Raw genomic sequence first — 20,099 nt, 5'->3', positions numbered from 1 at the left:
GGTTATGAAAACAATGATCTATACAATATCTTCAGCAGAATGTCCACTTGCACTGTCTGCAGGATGGAAACCAGCAGTGAGGCTGCTCCTTACCCTTCTGGTGCAGTAATTGAGCAGATTAATAACAAGTTAATAACAAGTCCCAGTAAATCTTGAAATGAACCAGACACAGTTCCTCTAATTAAGGTGGAAAAGAAGCTCATCCAAATAACTTTTGTCAGAAAGCACTTCCAAAGACACTTCTGTTTGTTACATCATGTGTAGCTGTTATCCCCAGTAGGTTATACAGGATGCAAGTGGGAGAATTTCTAAAGCTCTCATTAATTTTAGTGGCAACTTTTTGTACTAGGAATCACCACCCACCTCCACCTATTGAAAGCAGTTGAATTTCAGGAAGGTGGCAGTGCACACATGACACAGGGTTAAATTTGGGCTAAATACAGCATCATCTCCGGGCCTCTGGCAAATGAGGCAGTGGAAGCAGGACACAGCAGGGGAGATCACATCCTTCACTAATGGGAATATTCACTTGGGAAGAAGTAGGTGAAAATAACCTAGAAATAGGGTCACTGGTCTCCAGACAGCCCCATGGGAAACCCAAGTAGTGCTGAGACTGAAGTAATTTTCCTGCTGAATGCGATGGGCATGTGGACACCCTTCATGGGGAAGTATGAGCAGCACAGGCTTTGGAAAATACTAGAAACCCCAGGAGACCATGAAGAGCCCTTAACCCTTTGTGTAAATGGTCCCATGTGAACAGCCAGCACATTAATTTATCGTTGCACGAAGCTGGGAAACGGTTTGGATCTTAGTTTATATGAGCATTACCAAAGAATAAAATATTGCAACATAACTGTCAGGAGCTGTATTTCTCTATGATGCAATCCTTGAAGAAGAGGAAGTAAACACACTGCTGGCTCTTCCTGTAGGGCAACTGCATTGTCATCCCCGGGAAATGCAACACCTAGCCCTGAAATGATCTGCACTGCAAAGGGCTACTAAAATTCTAAGGAGCTGTCAAATTCCAGAAGAACAGAGCTGTATTTGATTGGACAGAACGGTCAAGTTCATGGAAACTCTTCATCCTCAGCTGTATGATGGAAGAAGAGTGGGGAGTTAGAAACAGGGCATGGGGAACATAACCTCCTCCACATCACTGCAGTCAAGCGACCTGAGGTTATGAAGGAAAAGACTGTGCTGTCATGGAGCAGAGCCACAATTCCCCTGTGTCCCAAAGCTGTTCTCACCACCCCCCAGGGCTCTGCCTGAGTTTGCATCCCAGCACTGGTTGGGGTGTGAAAGTTCCAATCAGACCATGGTGAGCTGTGGCTTTGTTGGTTTGTAGATTTGGGTCTGTTGGTTGGTTTGGGTTTATGTGTGGTGTTGTTGTCACTGTTTTGCATTACTGAGCATATGAACCAGAATCTCAAAATATTTTACTTAATCACCTGGGGATTACAGCAGATTCCAGGCTGACCATGAACCAATAACATGCTTTTGTCTCCAGCAGAGAAAACCACACACTGGCCTATGGTAGGGTGAGGGAAACCATTACTGCCTTCTACTCATTGTGGTCTTTCATTCAGCTTTACTGCAACTGCTTCTGAGCCTCATGCAGGCCAAGGTCATTGAGACACAACGTGTGGGGCCAGGAGGCAGAAGTGTGTGCAACAGACACACTAACTGTGTCTTGGGAGACCCAACTGAACATTAGGAATAGAAAGATTGGTAGCAAGGTTTAGCTGTGGGTTGAGTAGTATGGTTAGGTTGAGGTTGGACTTGATGATCTTGAAGGTCTTTTCCAACCTGAGCAATTCTATGATCCTGTGATAAGGTGGTGCAGTAGTGGAACAGGTCACTGAGGCCAGATGGAGACTCTCCATCCTTAAGGATTTTCAAGACTCAGCTGCACAAAACCCCACTGAACACTGGGGTGGAAGTCCTTCTGTGGGTGGGAGGTTGGACTAAACACCCAACAGGATTCCTCTCCAGCAAACATTTCCATATTTCTAAGATCTTAAATTCAGGCCAATACACATGTCCTTAGCATTAGCGTGTGAGATTACAATGTGCTTTGAACTGCTTCCAGAACCGGTCAGTTTCACACAAAAGTGCAGTAGAAAAAAGTACACTGTTTTAAAGCATTTCTTAATCCCACTCCTTCAGAATCTGAGTGCTGTTTACTCTGTAGTCTGCTGGAGATCCAACACGTTCAAATATAGCATCGCATGGGGTCCCATCAAAGCCTTCTAACATCACCAGGTGTCTCCTCAGCGTGAAAACAAATTCTTTGAAGAGATTGCCTGGAAGAGGAAAATAAAGTACCGCAAGAGAGTTCCTGCGTCATGATGTGGTATCGGATGTACAGAAAACATCTGCAGTAAAACTTGTCTGCAAAAATGATGCAGACAATAGATTTCCCTTCTGCGAACACGAAAAGCCACCTTTTCTGAGTTAATAGTACTAAAAACAAGAATAATTGTATTGGGATGTTTGGACACCATCATATTTGGTATAAGCATCAAACTTAGCACATGTAAGTAGGCATTTTTGTATGAGTGTGTATGTTGTCTTCCTATCTTTGTGCTTCTTCCTCTCTGCACTGTAACGAGGAAACTCAAGCTGAGCTTCGCAGCCTGCATCTTACAGAGCTGCTTTCATCTTCACCTGGAGCAGACACCACAACCTTGATGAGGCTTTGCCCCTCAGGGCTGTGAGTGCCCTTGCTCAGAGATAAAGGCCATAACAGGATATCGCTGTCACCTGCTCTGCCCGTTGCACAACTTCTCCTCCAATCTGCAGGAAAAAAACCCATCAACAAATCTCTTTGACTGATAATATTTGTACTCGGAGCTGCTGTTAGGACAGGTGTTCTGCGGTACTGCTATTTTTGACAGTGTAAGCTCCAAGCAGATGAAAAAGGACACCTGTACTCTCATAAAACACCCAGAGGAGCTGACGAGGGTGAGGGCAGGTTCATTTTCCATAAGTGCTGAAAAATCATATTATTTCACTAGTTAAAAGACCACAACATGTAGGCAAAGTGTCTCTATCACTGCAGCACAGCTTTCTTACTATGCACACTAAGTTCCAAATTTGATATACCACTGAATGAAACTCTGCCAAAGCCAAAGATTTACCTAGGATTTTTCATGCCAGCTCCAATAGTCTCCCACAGCCTCCCACAGCTTCCCATAGCCTCCCACAGTCTCCCATCATTTCCCATTGTCTCCCATAGTCTTACATAGTGCCCCACAGTCTCTTATAGTCTTCCATAGTCTCCCATAGTCTCTCATAACCTCCCAGTCTCCCATAGCCTCCCATAGCCTCCCATAGCCTCCTATGGTCTTCCATAGTATCCCATAGTCTCCCATAGCCTCCCATATTCTCCCATAGTATCCCATAGCCTCCTATAGTCTCCTATAGTCTCTCGTAGTCTTCCATAGCATCCCACATTCTCCTGTAGTCTTCCATAGTCCTCCATAGTCTCCCAAAGCCTCCTATAGTCTCTTATAGTCTCCCATAGTGTCCCACAGCCTCCCACATTCTCCCATAGTCTCCCACAGCCTCCTATGGTCTTCCATAGTATCCCATAGTCTCCCATAGTATCCCATAGTCTCCCATAGCCTCCTATAGCCTCCCATAGTCTTCCATAGTCTCCCATAGTCTCCTGGCGCAGTGCTCAGACTGAGCACCTGATTGCATCACCTTGCAAATATGAAGAGCCTTCAGCTGAAAAGCTGTTTAGCTATACATCCCTTATTAATGTCATATTAACAGACACAGCTGTTCAATATGCAAACAGCATGCATGCAACACACATGGATGTAAACAATCAGAGCAGAGGAGAGCTTTTGTTTCCTCAGCTTCTTTCAGAACTGCCTCCTCACTGCGAGCCTTAATGAATGTTAAGCTGATCATACGCCTCCACTACAACCATCTGCATGGTTTAGAGGTATCCTGACTCTGTTTCCATCATGCCAGACAAGAGCTGCCCCTGTGCACACTGCCATATCAGCACATTGCAAAATAAAACAGCACACAACGAGTCCAACGAGCTGCAGCAGCCAATGCATGGTTTGACAGTACAGTGGGGACCTTTGCCAACACAGCACTGCTGGTCTGGGAAGATCATCACACAGCTGCAGTGCGCGGATGGCTGCAGCTTAACAGTATTTGTAGGGAAGCACAGACAGCATTCAGTGCAGTATCAGACAACACAGCAAAGCAAGTAGCTCCTGTGCTGTGCTCTGTGCAAAATGAAGCTCATGGTAAGGCTCTTCACACCCATCCAACACGTGGTTGTTTTGCTGCCACTGATAAGCGAGGCTGGACGTTGCTGTTCAGCTCAGTGGGAGATAGCTCGAGCTTTGAGTGTTTGTTGGTTTTCCTCCTGTAACTGAGATAAGCAGTGCTCTTTCAGACCTGGCTCCCTCATATCTCTCCGGTGGAATCCTGCTTGTTTCACCACAGCCACCCCAGAGGTGGAGGCGGTCCTGCAGTCGCTGGGGCTCGCTGGGTGCTCTGGGCGTGCTGCTTGCACTGCACATTTTATGGAGGACTGGAATTTCTGGTGGGGTTCTGCTCAGTGAGGCAACTGCTGTGTGGGCAGCTGGGCCCTCAGCTCAGCCTGTGCACAGCTGTTAGGGGACATGCTGGTGATGCTGCTGCTGGGTCGGAGTCACCCCTCCATCTCTGTCTCCTTCAGGCTCACTTTTTGTGCTCCTTACAGTTTGTCACCAAGGAGAAAATGGACTCGTGATTTTCTCTTGAATGCAGATGGGCTAATTTGCATGTAACTAATATTCTTGTTACGGTCTTTGTCAATGAGGCAATCAGTAGAAGTGAGTAATGCTTGCTGGTTTTGCCACAGATATTAATCTAATATTGCTGCAACTACACTGTAAGGAAAAGCACTGCAGGCAGCATGGGAACCGGTGGAGCAAACACAGTCACTGCTGTCCAGAATCATCCTCTCAGTCAAAGGCCCGAATTCATCACAACCCACGGGGAACACTTTTCTCCTGTGAATGTTTGTGCTGTCAGCTGTCAGCACAACAGTTTCATAGTCTGAAATGCAGATAGATTCCTGATCAACAGCTGTGAGGTGCACATGGAGGGACTGAAGGAGGAAAGAACAGTGATCACCGCTTTGAGAAGTAATGAAGACAGTGAATATCAGAGTCAGAGAGCGGAGAAAATGGGCTGAGGAGATGAGGAAGGTATAGAAAGAGGGATGAAAAGATCTGGAGTTCAGAAACAGAAATCTGGGTATCTGCATAACCATAAGTAGTCAAAATTAGGGAAGGTCTCCTTTTGCAAATGCTGCCACCCCTGCACTTTCTCTTTCACTTTTAAGTCTTACATGAGTACCTGTTGTTTACTTTTTGTTGCCCTTCTTTCAGTAATTATGCTACTCCTAGTGCAATTCAATTGACAGATGTTGCGTATATTTAAAACTATAATCAATTACTTGTATTAATTACTGTTTCTCTGTGTGTGCCACTGTGGTTCCAGACTGGGGCTCAACAGTGCAATGTTCCTTACATGTGTTTCATAAGGAACAGTCACCATCCATGTGAACCCGTGTGATGGGCAGGAAGAGCTGCAAGACCATGTTGACTGAACATGCACTTCAGCACTTGGCTATGTACATGGATTTGGGTCTAGCAAAGTCCTTAGACACGTGCTCAGCATTCAGCTATGAGCGACCATTGAAATGTAAAGCATGTGCTTCTGTGTCTTGCCAGACTGCAGCCCCCTCGCTCATAGTTTTGTTTGAACTGGAGCAGTGTACCTGGCACATAAGCAGTGCCTCCCATGTCAAAGTCTGAGAATACAAACTATGACAGCTGGAATACCACATTGCTCCCAAAAGGTAAGGAACCATTCACCTGGCGTGCATGGGAAGGAGGCAGAATAAACACAGACAAATTTCATAATGTTTGCATGCTTAAAAAACCACATAGTCCAAATATTCCTACACGTTGAAGATTAGTTCCAGTGCTATGGCAGACTTGCTCAGAAAGATGCTTCAAGTGACATTACCTACTGAACCCACGAGTGCTTCAGCAGAAATGCTACTTCACATTGCAGTTCACAGGCTGCCTGTGCTGCTTACATCATCATTGCCAATGAAATGAGAGGTGTCCATGTTTAACATCACTTTATGAACAGCCACTTTAAGGAATAGGCTTAAATGCAGCACAGTCACACCCACTTCAGCACATAATTCACCCTTTCTTTGGCCAGACTCTTCTGGTCTATAACACAATCTTATCTCTCTATTTGTTGTATTTTAGAGCAGTGTGGCTTTAACGTTACAAATACCAGAAGGATTAAAAAGATAATTAAGAATAAGGAGATTATCTCCTGCCTTTCAAGGTGATAAAGATGATCTTGGAGTAAATACCAACGATACAAAACCCAGGATATTTTAGTAGAAGGAAAATCACAGATATTATTGAATTCAAATAATAAATGATATTACTCATGTGGATGTGTTGGAATTTCCAAGCCTAAACTGTAGTCAACATGTGGAAAAAGCCTGAAGGAAATCTTGGCCAGTGCTATGAGGCTGATACGTTGCATTTCACAGACAGAGCGGCTCAGTCACCCCTGGAAATCTCTAATATTTACACGGTAAAACAGGCCTGATGACTTCAGGATGGCAGAAAAATCAAACTTGCCTACATCTGTTCATCTCAGAGTGGAATTTGTCCTCCCAGACCCATTACTTCAAATTAGCACTGCTCTACAAAACAGCCAGGCTGTTTTGTAAGGTGCTGTATATGGGAGGTGTAGTTAGTGAACACATTTACAGATGTTATCAGGTGTGCAAAAAATGTTTGATGTCACCAGAATAACCTCCTCTTGCACACTGCATGTTAGCGAAGTCTGGAACCCATGAAGATTCTTTTTCACATGTAGGTTTTCACAGGTGTAGCAAGAGGAAATGCAAAAAATAACCCCAACCAACCAACCAACCCACCAACCAACCAGGCAAGTCTTCTGAGAATTCCAGCTTTGCAGATTTAGTGAGTGATGATAAACACCACAGAACCTCACGGCATTGCATTTAATCGGAGTATTTCAAGATGTGCTCATCCATCGCATCACCTCACAGGACACAGACAGAGAAACAACTAGGATGCACAGACACCAGCCTTAGTAAATAGTGAGCATCTATGCCAGCCGTATTTCTGTGCTGTTTCTAGTAATGGTGTTGGGTAACTGGTGATAAACTCAATTTGTTCAAGCACACAGCAATGATGCTACATTAAGACACTGGAAATTATTCTTCTTGTCAGCTTGTGGTGCACAGATACTGCATTGTCCATGCAGGAAATGTATGTAATCTCTTCTTAAATCTGTGTTTTAGGGACTAAATGTATGGATTGACTCCTTTCTAACATGCTGCATCTGTTTAGTATGAACATTAATTTTTAGCTGGTTTCTTGGGAAGGGAGGTAAAAATTCTCTGTTAGTAGACAAAATCAGGTGAAATAGACATAAAGGCTGTGTTCTTCTCTGACCAAAGACAAACTTCCTATTAATACAAAAGCTGGCAACACTAAACTTGTGATCTTGATAGGAAATAACAGTGATGCTGCATCTGTAGAATAGCAGGAACATGCTTTGAATGCTGGAATACACTCTGCATTTTGTTTATGCTCAGAATTACTGCAATATTCACATAGCGTTCCGTTCCGTTTAATTACAGCTGTCTGTGGGGACGAGCTCAGTGGGGCAGGCATCAGATTCAAACCAGATTCTTTCCTAGAGCCATAAAGCCAAACTCCAGCGGGACTGATATGGACTTTCATACATGAGTGAGAAGTTGGTTTCAGACAGTCCAATAGACACAGCTTCTCCCCTTTCTTTGTGAAGCCTCGTCTGCCTGCTTGGCTGCTGCAGGCTCCTTAGGCCATATTTCACAAGAGCTGGGTGTGCCTGTTGGTGCTCTTGACTGGAAATATCCTGTCCTGCTGCCATGTCCGTACAGCCCAGAGATACTTCTGTTGCACCAGCAGTGGGCTCCCAGTGCAAACACCCACCATTAGGCCTATGTGTGATTATCCATGTGGAGAGCAATCAGAGCAGGGCCTGGCTGATGGAAGGAGGATGACAGGTCCTTCATTTAAGGCAGGAATGTGGCTCATAACCTCGCCTGTGAACCTCAATCTGCAAGAACCCATCATGAACAGCAGTGGTGCTGCTGGGAGCTCCCTGTTGCTGCACTGAGGGCAGGGCAGGTCTCAGGCTCAGTATAGGGATCATAAGAGCAGCTGATCTCAGCACCTCAGTGCTTTAAGGTCCTGTCTGAGTGCTGCAGGGTCCGCCCCATGCAGACACAGCATTCACACGTGGCAGATTCGGTCCCACTCGTGGACTTATGGCACCTGCAGAACATCGCTGTGCTTTGCAACACCGCCTACTGAGCGGAGGGAGGTTTTTGTGGCAGAAAAGGCCCTTCAGCACTCACCCAAGAAAACGGGCGTCGGCCCACCTGCCGCGACAGGGGAGCAGGCCGCCATAATGCCCGCATTGTGATCGCGCCCGCCCGGCAGGGGGCGCTCTACACCCGGCAGTGGGCGGAGCTCCGCGGTGGGCGTGTCTATGCAGCTGGCCCCGCCCCTTCGGCCGGAGGCTGCGAAGCGGAGCGGCGAAGAGCGGCGTCGGCGCCATGGTGAAGATCGCCTTCAGCTCCCCCTTCGCCCAGAAGGGCGAACCCAAGAAGGAGGCGAGCGAGGCTCTGGTGGCCGACAAGGTGCTCCGGGGAGTCGGGAGGCGGCGGTGGGCCGCGGGGTGAGGGGAAAGAAGCGGTGATGGAGGAGGTGGAGGCCGAGTCCGCCGCCATCTTCTCGCGGCGGAGGGCTGAGGGCAGGCCGGGCCGCCCGGCTCCGCTGCACCGCGGTTGTGCCGCTCGGAAGGCCCCGGAGGTTTCCGCACTGAGCGGCACGGGGGTCTCGGCTTTGCGGGGCCGTGGCGAAGGGCTGCGGGTAGAGCCCGACCGGCTGTCGTGAACCCAAGGAAGGAGCGGGCTGGAGGGCACTGTGTGCAGAGAACAAGCTGCACTGGAAGGTCCTTCCGTGCCCTGCAGGACGGACTCGCCGCTGCTCTTGAAACAACTTTTTGGTGCGGGTTCTTGCGGCCTTTGGACGCGCAGGTTCACGGCGTAGTCCTGATGTTGTTTGACGCCCTCTCCTGTTCTCATGAGAGCTCCGCTTCTCAGCTCCCGCTGCTTTGTTGTACCCGTCGCTGTGTTCTCAGTGTCAGCGTGTGCTGTGTTTTGCTTTCTGGTCTCTTAACTCTTCCCTCTGACTTCAGGGCCCAGCACTGCATGCAGTCGGTGAGTTTGCAGTGTTGCTCAAAGGCTGATGTGCTCTAGTGCTGGGTTTTATTTCTTGGTCGATTATTTGTGCAGAGCAAACAAACTTCACGTCTCATGCTGGTTGGAGCAGTGCAGCAAAAGTCCACCAGGATACCTGCATGAAACCCTGGGTGCTCTCTGTGCAGAATACTCATCTCTCTGTGTCAACGTTGTCTTTTGACCTTGCTGCAGATGTGAACACAAGTGATGTCTTTCCTCTATTGCTCCGAGCTTTCTTTGCTTGTTACTGCACGGCTTAGAATTGCATTTTTTTTATGCTCCTATTGTTTTAGAGCAGAGGCTGCGTAATGTACTGGAGCAAACTCTTGGTATTGTGTTCTCTTATCAGCACTGTCAGCCTTCTGAGAGTCGGGCTTCCTACATTGTGTCTTAATATGATAAATAGCTTGGCTTTGTTTGAGACAAATGCAGTGCAAGTGTAGCTACTGACATGCTGACGTTACGCAAGTGCTGGGATGTCTGTAGTGCCAAAACCTGCTGCAGACTGCTGTGTTCAGCTAATGACAGGCTCGATGAGTAACTGCAGGGGCTGAAAGGTGTAGGAGAAGATGGCAGAATGCAAGGAGAACAGAAAATCAGGTGATCCTAAAACAAAGCCAGCTGTGAAAGGTTTTTGTGTAGTGGTGTGTACATGTGGCATCGTTCTGACTTGAAATTAGGTTGTTGGGTTTTTTTTCTCTTCCATGTTTTTGACAAGTGCTCAACCAGCTGATTGGAGCAGCTTAGATCTTGCTGAACTAACGATTTTCTGCTTGGAGGATGGGAGAGTGGAATGTAGGAGTGCTGATTTTCACTAAACAGATTGTTTTTTGTTTCCCTGATAGTGTAGCCGGTGCGTTTGATTTCTGTGCTGACATATCTTGCTGAGCACGGGAATGTGTGCGGCTTTGGTAATGGTACTGTGGCTTGTTCTGATCACGAGTCACTTAAATGTGCTGTACAGGAGTTCAAATAAGGGGACTGGGGTTAAGAAGGGCTGTGGAGGCTGCTGTGCTGAATCTAGGCTCTGAATGTAGAAATAGCAGGGAAGAAAAGACTTCTTGCACCACACGTGGAATCATTTTTCTGCATGTGGAAGTGAAAGAGCAGGTCTTGATAAAGCCAAAGTTAAATCCTGTAGTTGTGAATCATTACAGGGACATTCCTGACCGAATGTTATCACAGTGTTTGTGGGGATTTTAAGGACCTGAAGACAGGGGTGTTTTGCAGGCGAGTGCCTCCTTTGACTATTTAGTATCTGAGAGTGCTTTTCTTCATCTCCAAAGGGCTTGGTGTGGGCTTTTTGCTTGTAAGCTTCAGATGGCCTGAAGAATAGCATGTAAAAATGAATGTTCTGCTATCAGCACCAAGTCAGTGGTTGTATCACACCCGGGATCGCTGTGTTATGTAATGGTGATCAGCCTTTCCCTTGGCTGCAGTCCTGCTCTGTCAGAGCACACCAGGAAAAAACAAGGCGCTGAGCTACAGAGTAGTAGGCTGCTAGATTAAAAAGAAACAAACAGCTTCCGTGGTACCGTGGAAGGAGGAGTATTTTGGGGCTGCAAGGTAGGATGTGCTGCAGGAGTTTATTTTTGTTGGACATAATTTGAAGCTGAGCTAGAGCAGATGAATGGTTCTCCTTCTCAGTGAACTTGTGCATATTATAAGTTCTGAAGCCTGAATGTCAGTCTTATGTTGGGTGTTTCTTTCCCAGCTGATAGGAAGAAAAAAAAAAAAACAACAAACAGCATCTCATTTATTTTGCTAGTCCAGCCCTGTGAGGAAAAAGTAACACTATCTCCTTTCATCTGATAGGAAAAGAGGAGTATAGAAAGTAGGCTTTGGGAACAGGGCTGAAAACACAGTGTATCTGAGAATGACCTTGCTCTACAAATCTTGCTTTCCTTGTACTATATAGCAGCTGCAGCACTGTGTCTTCTGTTAAATTTCCTGTAACTCAAATTGCTTCTTTCAAATAACTTCAGTGCCTGAACATAGGTCAGTCTGGGAAGCTTACTCTGAGCCAATATCCTCTCTTCAGTGCTGTTTGGAAACTGATCTAAATATGATAGAACAGCATTTTGTGCAGGTGTTTACTTATTACATGATGCTTGACTTCTGTTTCTTCTGTGTGCATGCTGAGGATAGTTGTTGGTCAAAGCAAAGTACTTAATTTCTGCTTGCTTTAAAATATGAGTGGCTACACCTTCTCAGTTCTCATCCTTCTTTGTTTAAAGGATCCAGAGGTTGCCACGCAGGGAGGTGAGAACTCATCTGGAAGATGCCTGTTGACTCTGCTGGGTTTAGCATTCATCTTGGCAGGAGTTGTAGTTGGTGGAGCCTGCATCTACAAGTACTTCATGCCGAAGGTAATGTGAAAGTTTGTTCTCTTTAAGCATCAACAAACAAAAAACTGTACCTATAAATGGGTTGCCTCTGTAATGTAAATCCTTTGCCTTAAAACCGTTGTATGCTTTTAACAGCTCCAGGTCTTGGGATGTAATGTGAGTGTTGGAAATGCAGTCTTAAAGCAACATTCACAAACAAAACAAACAGAAAAACAAAACAAACCAACAGAAAAACCTACTCTTGCTCTTGCTTTCAGCACAAGGTGTACCGTGGTGAAATGTGTTACTTTGAGAATGAGAATCGGGATCGTGCTGTCGAACCTTATTTCCTCCCTATTGCCGAAGAAGCTGACATTCGGGAGGATGATAACATTGCCATCATTGATGTGCCCGTTCCAAAGTTCTCTGACAGTGATCCAGCTGCGATTGTTCATGACTTTGATAGGGTGAGTACATGTGAGGCAGCTAATCCACTGCTCCCTGGGAAGCTGGAGCAAATGGAAGCTGTAGTAGCTCCAGGGTTTTAATTGCTGAGATGCTGAGGGTTGCTGTCATTGCAAACACTTCTGTGGGCTTGGGCTTCTGATCCTAGGAATACAGTGTTGCCTTTTAACTCTCCAATTGCGGACTGACTTCTTTGTTAGAATTATATTAGAAAAGTTCAGACCCATACTATGTGTACTGTATCATTTCTTAGTCAAAACCACACATCACTGAGATACATTGCCTATTGTTGCCCATGGCGTGTCTGGAAGTGACACTTGCAGTTCAAGGACCCTGTGTAAGCAAGGCATTACTGTAACAGCTTTGTTTGGAAAAGTAGTCATTGCCAAGTTCTTATGCGAGACATTTGTATCAAAGCATTCAGCTTGCTGTGCATGGTCTTCAGCACTTTGGAATTCCTTTTTTAGACCTTGTAGAGCTGTGTTGTAATAATCAAAAGCCACGCTTAATGAGCTGAAAACTTGTCTTTTTTTTTCTTCTTCCTAAAATAGCTTTTGACAGCTTATCTTGACCTGCAACTGGGTAAATGCTACGTGATTCCACTGAACACATCCATAGTTATGCCACCAAGAAATCTGATGGATCTCTTTGCAAAACTGGCGGTATGTGGGGACTTGTAGCTGTCCTGATGTGATCACTCCTGCTAAGAATGCTGGATGTTAGCTCTTGAGCTAAAATCTCTTGCTAGAACAGACCTCTTGCCATCAAAGTGCATAATCCTCCTGGCTCAGTCACTGTGCTGAAGTTGAGGCCAGCTGTCAGTGTATATTATGTTGAGCAGATTCATGCATAATGCTCTTACTAATACATAGCTTTATGAAAACTGAAAGCAACTAGTAACAAAGGTCAAATTTAGCTATTATAAAGGAAATTCATGAGGCTTCAAGTGTTGGTGAAAGCCTAAACCTGAAAGTTGCTGCTGGAAAGCTCACTTGCTCTGCAAGAGTTGTCATGAAAAGAGCAATTGTTCTTCTGTTCCACTATCACTATGGTTATGAGCTCACTGCGAGTATTTTGACTTTTCAGTGACTGAAAGTGGTGTTGTTCCAAGAGGACTTAACTTACAGGTCCAGCTGGTAGAGCTTGCTGTTATTTCCAGATTGAATGCAATACCAAACTACCTTGTGTCCAGTGATCTAACTTAGTTCAGTTCATTTTTCTTACTTTTACTTCACTTATAGGTCATGCTCCTTCTTTCTGTATTGAGTGTATATATATATATATATATATATATCATTGAGTATATATTGCCTCAAAACTACCTTATTTTTCTTGTTTTAACTGTGAGCTTCCTGTTGCGTACAGATAACTTGAACAGATAATATTAATGTTTGCTTGTATGAGGTGAGAAATGTGTAAAACACTTGAAAGCAGTGTTAAGGTTAACTGTACTATGTTTGAATGTAACTGCAACTGATTGACAGGGCCTTTGTTGCTTTTTAACATTGCTGGGTATGCAGCTCTTCAAGACTAGCCTATCTTTAATATTAAGAAGGAAAGCTGGACTTCAAAGCAAAGGATAAAATGTAGTGATGTTTGTCCTCTTCAGCTGTTACACTATATCTCAGAGCACTTTGTCTTTCTAGACTGGTTCCTACTTGCCTCAGACTTACCTGGTGCGTGAAGAAATGGTGGTTACAGAGGAGATAGATAATGTGTCTGATCTGGGGATCTTCATTTACCAGCTCTGTGTTGGAAAAGAGACCTTCAAACTGCAGCGCAGAGACCAGATCACAGGTAAGTTTCCTTCAGTAAGAAGTAAAACTGAAACTGTTATCAGAGTAGGGAAGGAGTAAATACCTCTAAATTTAGTACTTTTGTACCTGTGAATCTGTTGGTGATTGCCTTTTGAGCTGAGATTACTGTTGGAACTGCTGTGTGTTTTTTCTCTTCTTTCAAGCATTACTGCAAGTTTCACTCAGTAAGAGAAGATTTCAGTTACAGAGTTGAAATCTATGGCTGAAACAGATTTAAGTGTAATCTGTTCAGTTCTGATTGGAGCCATGGGTTAGTTTAGCGCCAGAGCTCATGTGGTCCATCAGATGGATGTGATTCGCTGTAGCTGCAACTTGCTCTTTCACTCTCCTTTCTGAGTCACGGGAGCACAAAATGACAGCATTCTCATCTTGTTAACTTGCTCTAAAAAAATTGAACATCTGGATCTGGACATCCCAGGCTTCCTCTCTGAAAGAAAAGGGTGACTTCTTAGGAATTCACAATCTCTATTTCTGCCTTGCCATGGCTCCTTGTGCCACCCCTTATCCTCCTGTGGACAGGACTGAGTTTGGCATGGCAGTGGTTTGACATGTTGGAAGGAGGTCTGAAGTACATTGATATGATTCTGTGTTCACTTGAAGCATTTTGTTGTCTGTTGCTCTCACCAAATGCAGGGCAAACTAATCCTTTGTCTGTAACTGCCTTTCAGAATGCAAGTGATGGCTCTGTCAGAACTCTCTGCTCTAGTTTTCCTGCCAAACTGTTGGGCAAGATTTTCCTCTCCCCAGTTACAGCCTGCAGTGTCAGGAGCCACATCTGCCCCATGATAGAGACTTCGGTCTTTTTTACAGCAGATGGAAGGCTCTGTATGTGGAAACAGAAAACAGTGGTACTGTGTAGCAAAAGCAGATGAAGAAACAATAAATGTTGCCCTTAAGGGAGGGAGAGGCACGTGTTTCTTAGCTGTTACCAGCATGCTTTTATGAGTAAGTCTAAACTGGCTGCTGCTGTGACTGTAGTCTGCTGACAGTACAATGAAGAGCATTTACGGTATTTTCTTAAAATCTCCTTGCTATAACATGTTTCAGTTCATGCTGCTGACAGCTTCACTGCACAGTAATAACTTCTGTAGAGTACTTCCAGAAAAGGATTTTAGCAAATAAACGATGCTGCTTGGGACAGTTTCTTTCCTATAATTGACCTTGTTTGCCCTTGGTGGGAAGATTAAAATCAGGCAGATGAAGGCTGGTGGTGAGGAGAAAACACTTCTTGCCTTCCAGATAAGATGTTTGCACACCTTCTGGCATGTACAAAACCATCCTGCTTAATTAGACTACAGGGGATGAGCTCCTATAACCTCTGCAAGGAAGTCTGTTCATTTAGCTGATGCTGCTTTTGCCCTCAGATTATTGTAGAGCTTGATTGGTTTGCTAGGTTGGACTGTCTGGAGGTTCTGAGGCAGTTCCTAGAGCTGAGTGAAGAAGGCATGAGAGAATGGACAGATCATCTGCTGGTGTGTGTGTCTGGTTAGATAGCCACTGGAAACTTCCTGATGCTCGTACAAGTCAGGATGGAGATGAGTTGAAGGATGAGCTCATATTTCAGCTGTTAGGGGTTCATAAAATAAAGCAGCATCCTGCTGTGCTTAGTTTTAGAGAGAATACTCATAGAATTATAGACAGTTCTGAACGATTCTGTGCTTATTAGACAAGCTGTAAAGCTTTCTTCTTTTATTTTTGTGTACCAGAATGCTTCAATTGATCAGCCTGGCTTTGGCTGTGAGACTACCATATTCTGATCTCCTATTAAAGACCCACAGCTGATAGAAGTAAACTGTTATCAGTTCTGGTGCTGACACATCCCAGAATAGAAAAAATCACTCCAGTAATGTCAGGAAGAGACTCCATAAGATCATCAGCTTTGTGCAGATTTTCATCTCTTTTCTCATGTGAATGCTGCACTGTGGAATTACACTTTCTATTGATGTGCACAGGGAGTGGAGAAATGCTGATAACAAACTATGATTTGTTTTGTTTTAACTTTTTTTTCCTTTTTCCTGCCTTTTTTTCCCCAGCTCTCTCCCTGTACTTCCAGCCTGCTTTGCCTTTCTTTTCCTTTGTGATTAGGAAGAGCTAAAAGAAATGATAAAGAATCAGTTTAATGTTCTCTTCTGACACTGAAATGTTTGCTGGACACTAGGAAAAACTGGCAATATCTTTGCTTGCTTTATTCCCTGTTTGTGTCTGGCCATCTCTTAAGTTGTCACTGTTCTGTAAATGAGGAAGGTTTTGTGTTGGGGTATCCAGCTCAAATGGCAGCACACGATTTCATGCCCGTGGAATCAATAGGTACAGAGTGGACATAACTAGTCACTGTTCAGAGTTATTTGAAAAGAAAAGTCTGTAAATACTTGCTGCAAAGTTCCTGATCTCTTGCTGTACTCAGGCTCTCATCTTCTTTCCTCCCCAGGTATGCAGAAACGTTCAGTGGAGAACTGCCATTCAATCAGACACTTTGAAAACTCTTTCGTTGTCGAAACAAAGATCTGTCAGCAGTGAGAGGTGTTGGATGGGTGGTGACCAGTTCACACCTTCACTGAGAAGTCTGAGCTTTAGGAGTCGACTTCTTAAATTAAAATGTGCAGTGATAATCAAAAGCCTTATGCATTTTCTGTGTATTGCTTGTATTTCAAAAAAGACAGTCACCATTTCAGCTTTCTTTGATCCTTGGTATATCTATTTTTAGTTGTCTCACTTAGAATTTAAGTTTGAGTAAGTTTTTTTTCCTAGAAGGGTGATATCAGTTTATCCATTGAATGCGTGTGATCTACAGTAACCTGGGAAGTATGTCAGAGAGAAAACCATATATACCCAACAATGTTAACCAGGAAGCAGTTCTGTTCACCTTAACTTTCACAGAATGATTGATGTATTAATAATCTGTGGTTTGCACATCTCGTGTAGTTCTGTAGGAGAATTCTGCACTCGGTCTTCTGGCTAAAATCCTGATGTGTATCATTAAAGGTTTCTTTTAACATCCATGTGTGAAGCATGTAAAATCCAACCTCAGTGATCACAAGACCTCTAACACTATCCTCTTTCTTTTTGTGCAATTACTGTATTGAATTCGTATGTATATTTGGAACCCTTCCCCGAGCTTACGTTTAATTCTTCTACCCTTTGTTTTTGTTTTGGTATTTAGTTGTTTAGATTCAGATGGATTTGCTCTTAAAGCTCGTCAGTATTTTTGGTTATGAATTGGTTTATCCTGTAACTTCCTGTTTCAAGACTCTGTTCTGGTAATAGCTCACTTGTGAATGTGACTGTAGTTGTAAACTTTAAACTACTCTGGCTTATACAGACTTTTTAGAACAACTTTTTATGAGCGAGTAGCGTTACTGCTGCAGTCAGCGCGTTGTTCTTGGTTTGAAAGCTGTCAGATGAAGGTAGCTAAGTTAGCATCCTGCAGTTGATGAGAGTTTTATTAAGGGACTTTATATTGGCATAAATTCTGCGACCCTATAATAAATGTTTCTCTAAAAACTTGGTCTTTGTGTGACTTCCTGGTGCTCAGAAGCAGAGTACAGTACAGCTACAGATAGCCTGTGATGGGGACACGGTGTCTCCAGGGCAGCATCTGCTGTTCTCCTTTCTTCCTCCATCCCCTTCCGCCTGTGATGCTCGCTTTCCTCATATTGTTAACAGTGGAAATATGTTACACTGCAAAGCCGGCTTGAGCAATGGGGGGAGGAAAAGATGCATCACTTCAAACTTGATCCCCCAAGGGACAGTTGAATGCTGTAAACTGAATTCATTGAGCAGACTTCCTGGCGTGAGAATGCAGCAAAGAAAATGACTGAATGATAGCATGTATTTCTGGGCATTGCTGAGGAGGTTGGGCAGTAGGCAGTTCTGCTGTCTCAGAAGCTAATACAGTTCTTGGGTGTGTGGCAGTGCAGGAGATGTGTCTCTAAACTGGAGTTTAGTAAATGCAGGAGATGATAGTAACCAAGTTGAGGATGTAAAACTGCAAGAAAACTCTTAATTGGTAGTGGAGCCCATGTTCCAGTGCGGAGGTAACTGCCCGGACAAGTTGCTTGCTGTGGGTTTGGACAAGTTACTGTTGCAACAATTTCCTGATCGTCTGAGAGGATATCAAGGGTGGGGTGGTTGTCTGGTTTGTTTTGGTAGCCTTGAGTGGAGAGGTCTGGAAACGAGTTCTTTGCAGAGAATAAGGAGTGTCTGATTGCAGCACGAAGCCCTGACTTTATTGAAAACAGAGAAGGTGATTTTCCCTTCCAGCTTGGGGTGACTGTACAGCGGGTAGCTCTCACTGCACAAGACTTCAGCCTCTGGGCTATCTTGAAACACCTAACAGGAATGCTAGAAATGCTTCCAGACAGACTGAAACAGTTTCTCTTACCTTTGCCTGGTAAAGATTTTAGAAGAATGAAGTCAGTTCCTTAAAAACTTATTAGATGTTCTAGGCAATAAGCCAACCTATTCAAAGGAACATATTGTTCTCCTTACCTACTTTGTGTGCTGTCAGTGAGAAGGTAGCTGCAGTTTCAGGCCTGCGTGTGCTGTGCGTGGCTTATTGTCTGGCCCCAACCACTGTACTCTGTGGGCAGGCATTGGGATCAAAGGGCCACAGTTTCAAGGTTGTTTCTGTGAGAATAACCAATGTACCCAGGATTTGGTTTTGTATCTGAGCAGCTCCTGCCTTCATCTGCTCTGCAGGAAGCTGGGATGAGAAGGATGTGAGTTGGAAAGATCCTTTGCACCAGCAGATGGCACAGTCAGCAAGCCTTTGTGCTTCTTAGCTGCTTGGGCATGAGGTATGGGCAACAGAGAAAACCCTGGGGCCTCAGCTGTGCACTGAGTTAACCCACACTGCTGCTGCCACACACTTAGCCTAAAATGTGGATTTCCAGTGAACTACCATAACTAAACCTAAAAATGGCTTGATGCAGGCTTTCTTCAGCTGGTATTAAGCATCTTTGTTTACAGACATGAGTTTTATCTTTAATAAAGAACAATTTTATAGTACAGCTGTAGTCTGTGTAAGTGTATAAAGCCCTATTTAATACCTAGGTAAAACTTAGCTTCATTCATGAGTATGAGAACTGCATGATAACATTACCAAGATGCACATGCAAGCTCCTTTACAGAAGCTGCTTCTTTTGCTGAGTATGTTTACGGCAAGGAGATGCTTGAAAGACTTACAGAAGCCTCAACCTGGTATAAGGTTCAGCCTTGATGAGCCCTATGGCAAGGAGTCATTTTTCACCACAAGCTCAGCTCTGTAGCACAGGCTGTTATTGCGCAGTCAGGCTAGCATAGGTGTGAAAAATCTCACCTTGCAGCCATAGCCAAGGTCATGTTGTATACATGGCTGGAAGAGGAATCTGCTGGGACTTCAGCAAGACCAGGCTGACTTCTGTGGACCTCTCTTAATTATCAGCATCACAGGAAAAACTACAAAACCACAGATGCACTCAGAGGATTTTGTGGTGAGTGGCAGAGATAATCAGGCTCTGAAATCAGCTCTGAATTTCCCTGAGGAAATTTGCTTTCATGTAATAAAATCTTCCTCCTTTGCTTGGGATTCATTTTTTCGCAGTTCCTACAGCTCTGCTTGCAATAAAGAGGGCTGAATTGGATGGGCCTCCTCCTTGGTGATAGAGCAGCTGACAGCTTTAGTGCTTGAGGTAGATCATTTTGTTTCTCAGCCTTTTCTGAAGTACTCGGGAAGGCTAGGGAGAGGAAACATGGTCTTAAATGTAAAGTAAAAACATGCCTGGTCTGTTGCATTTCATCTTGTGTTCTCCTAGTATGCCCTGAACTTAAAATCCTGGAGTGGAAGAGAGTGCTTACAGGGCTGGATGAGCACAGTACAGTTCATGGAGCCTCTGCTATGTTTGCTGCCATGTGGCTGAATTACAGCTCTGGGAAGACTGCTTGAGGTAAGGCTCGGATGGATTAAAGCTGCACTCCCTGTCCTCATTTTGAGCTGTGTGGGGGATGGCTCGCCTGCCAGCTGTGGCAGGGTGCCCAAATGTTTGCACTGATTGTAGCTTTGAGACTCTAACCAATAGGATCATAAATACATGTAATTAGTCGCGCTATTTCATTCAGATGATTTCTGTATTATGTGTT

At 44.5% G+C, this 20,099-nt stretch overlaps 1 protein-coding gene across 1 annotated transcript; it reads left to right on the top strand.

The window, feature by feature from the left end:
• The first annotated feature begins 8,612 nt into the window (after positions 1-8,612).
• On the top strand, positions 8,613-17,486 carry ITM2A (integral membrane protein 2A). Its single transcript, XM_072335506.1, has 6 exons — positions 8,613-8,770; positions 11,611-11,742; positions 11,979-12,167; positions 12,717-12,827; positions 13,812-13,962; positions 16,411-17,486. The coding sequence occupies exons 1-6, from the start codon at positions 8,687-8,689 to the stop codon at positions 16,497-16,499; spliced, it is 756 nt and encodes a 251-aa protein (XP_072191607.1). The 5' UTR covers positions 8,613-8,686; the 3' UTR covers positions 16,500-17,486.
• Positions 17,487-20,099: the final 2,613 nt, after the last annotated feature.

The sequence above is a fragment of the Excalfactoria chinensis genome, chromosome 4 (genome assembly GCF_039878825.1).
Source record: "Excalfactoria chinensis isolate bCotChi1 chromosome 4, bCotChi1.hap2, whole genome shotgun sequence".
NCBI classification, from domain to species: Eukaryota; Metazoa; Chordata; class Aves; order Galliformes; family Phasianidae; genus Excalfactoria; species Excalfactoria chinensis.
This window is presented reverse-complemented; position numbering and strand designations above follow the sequence as displayed.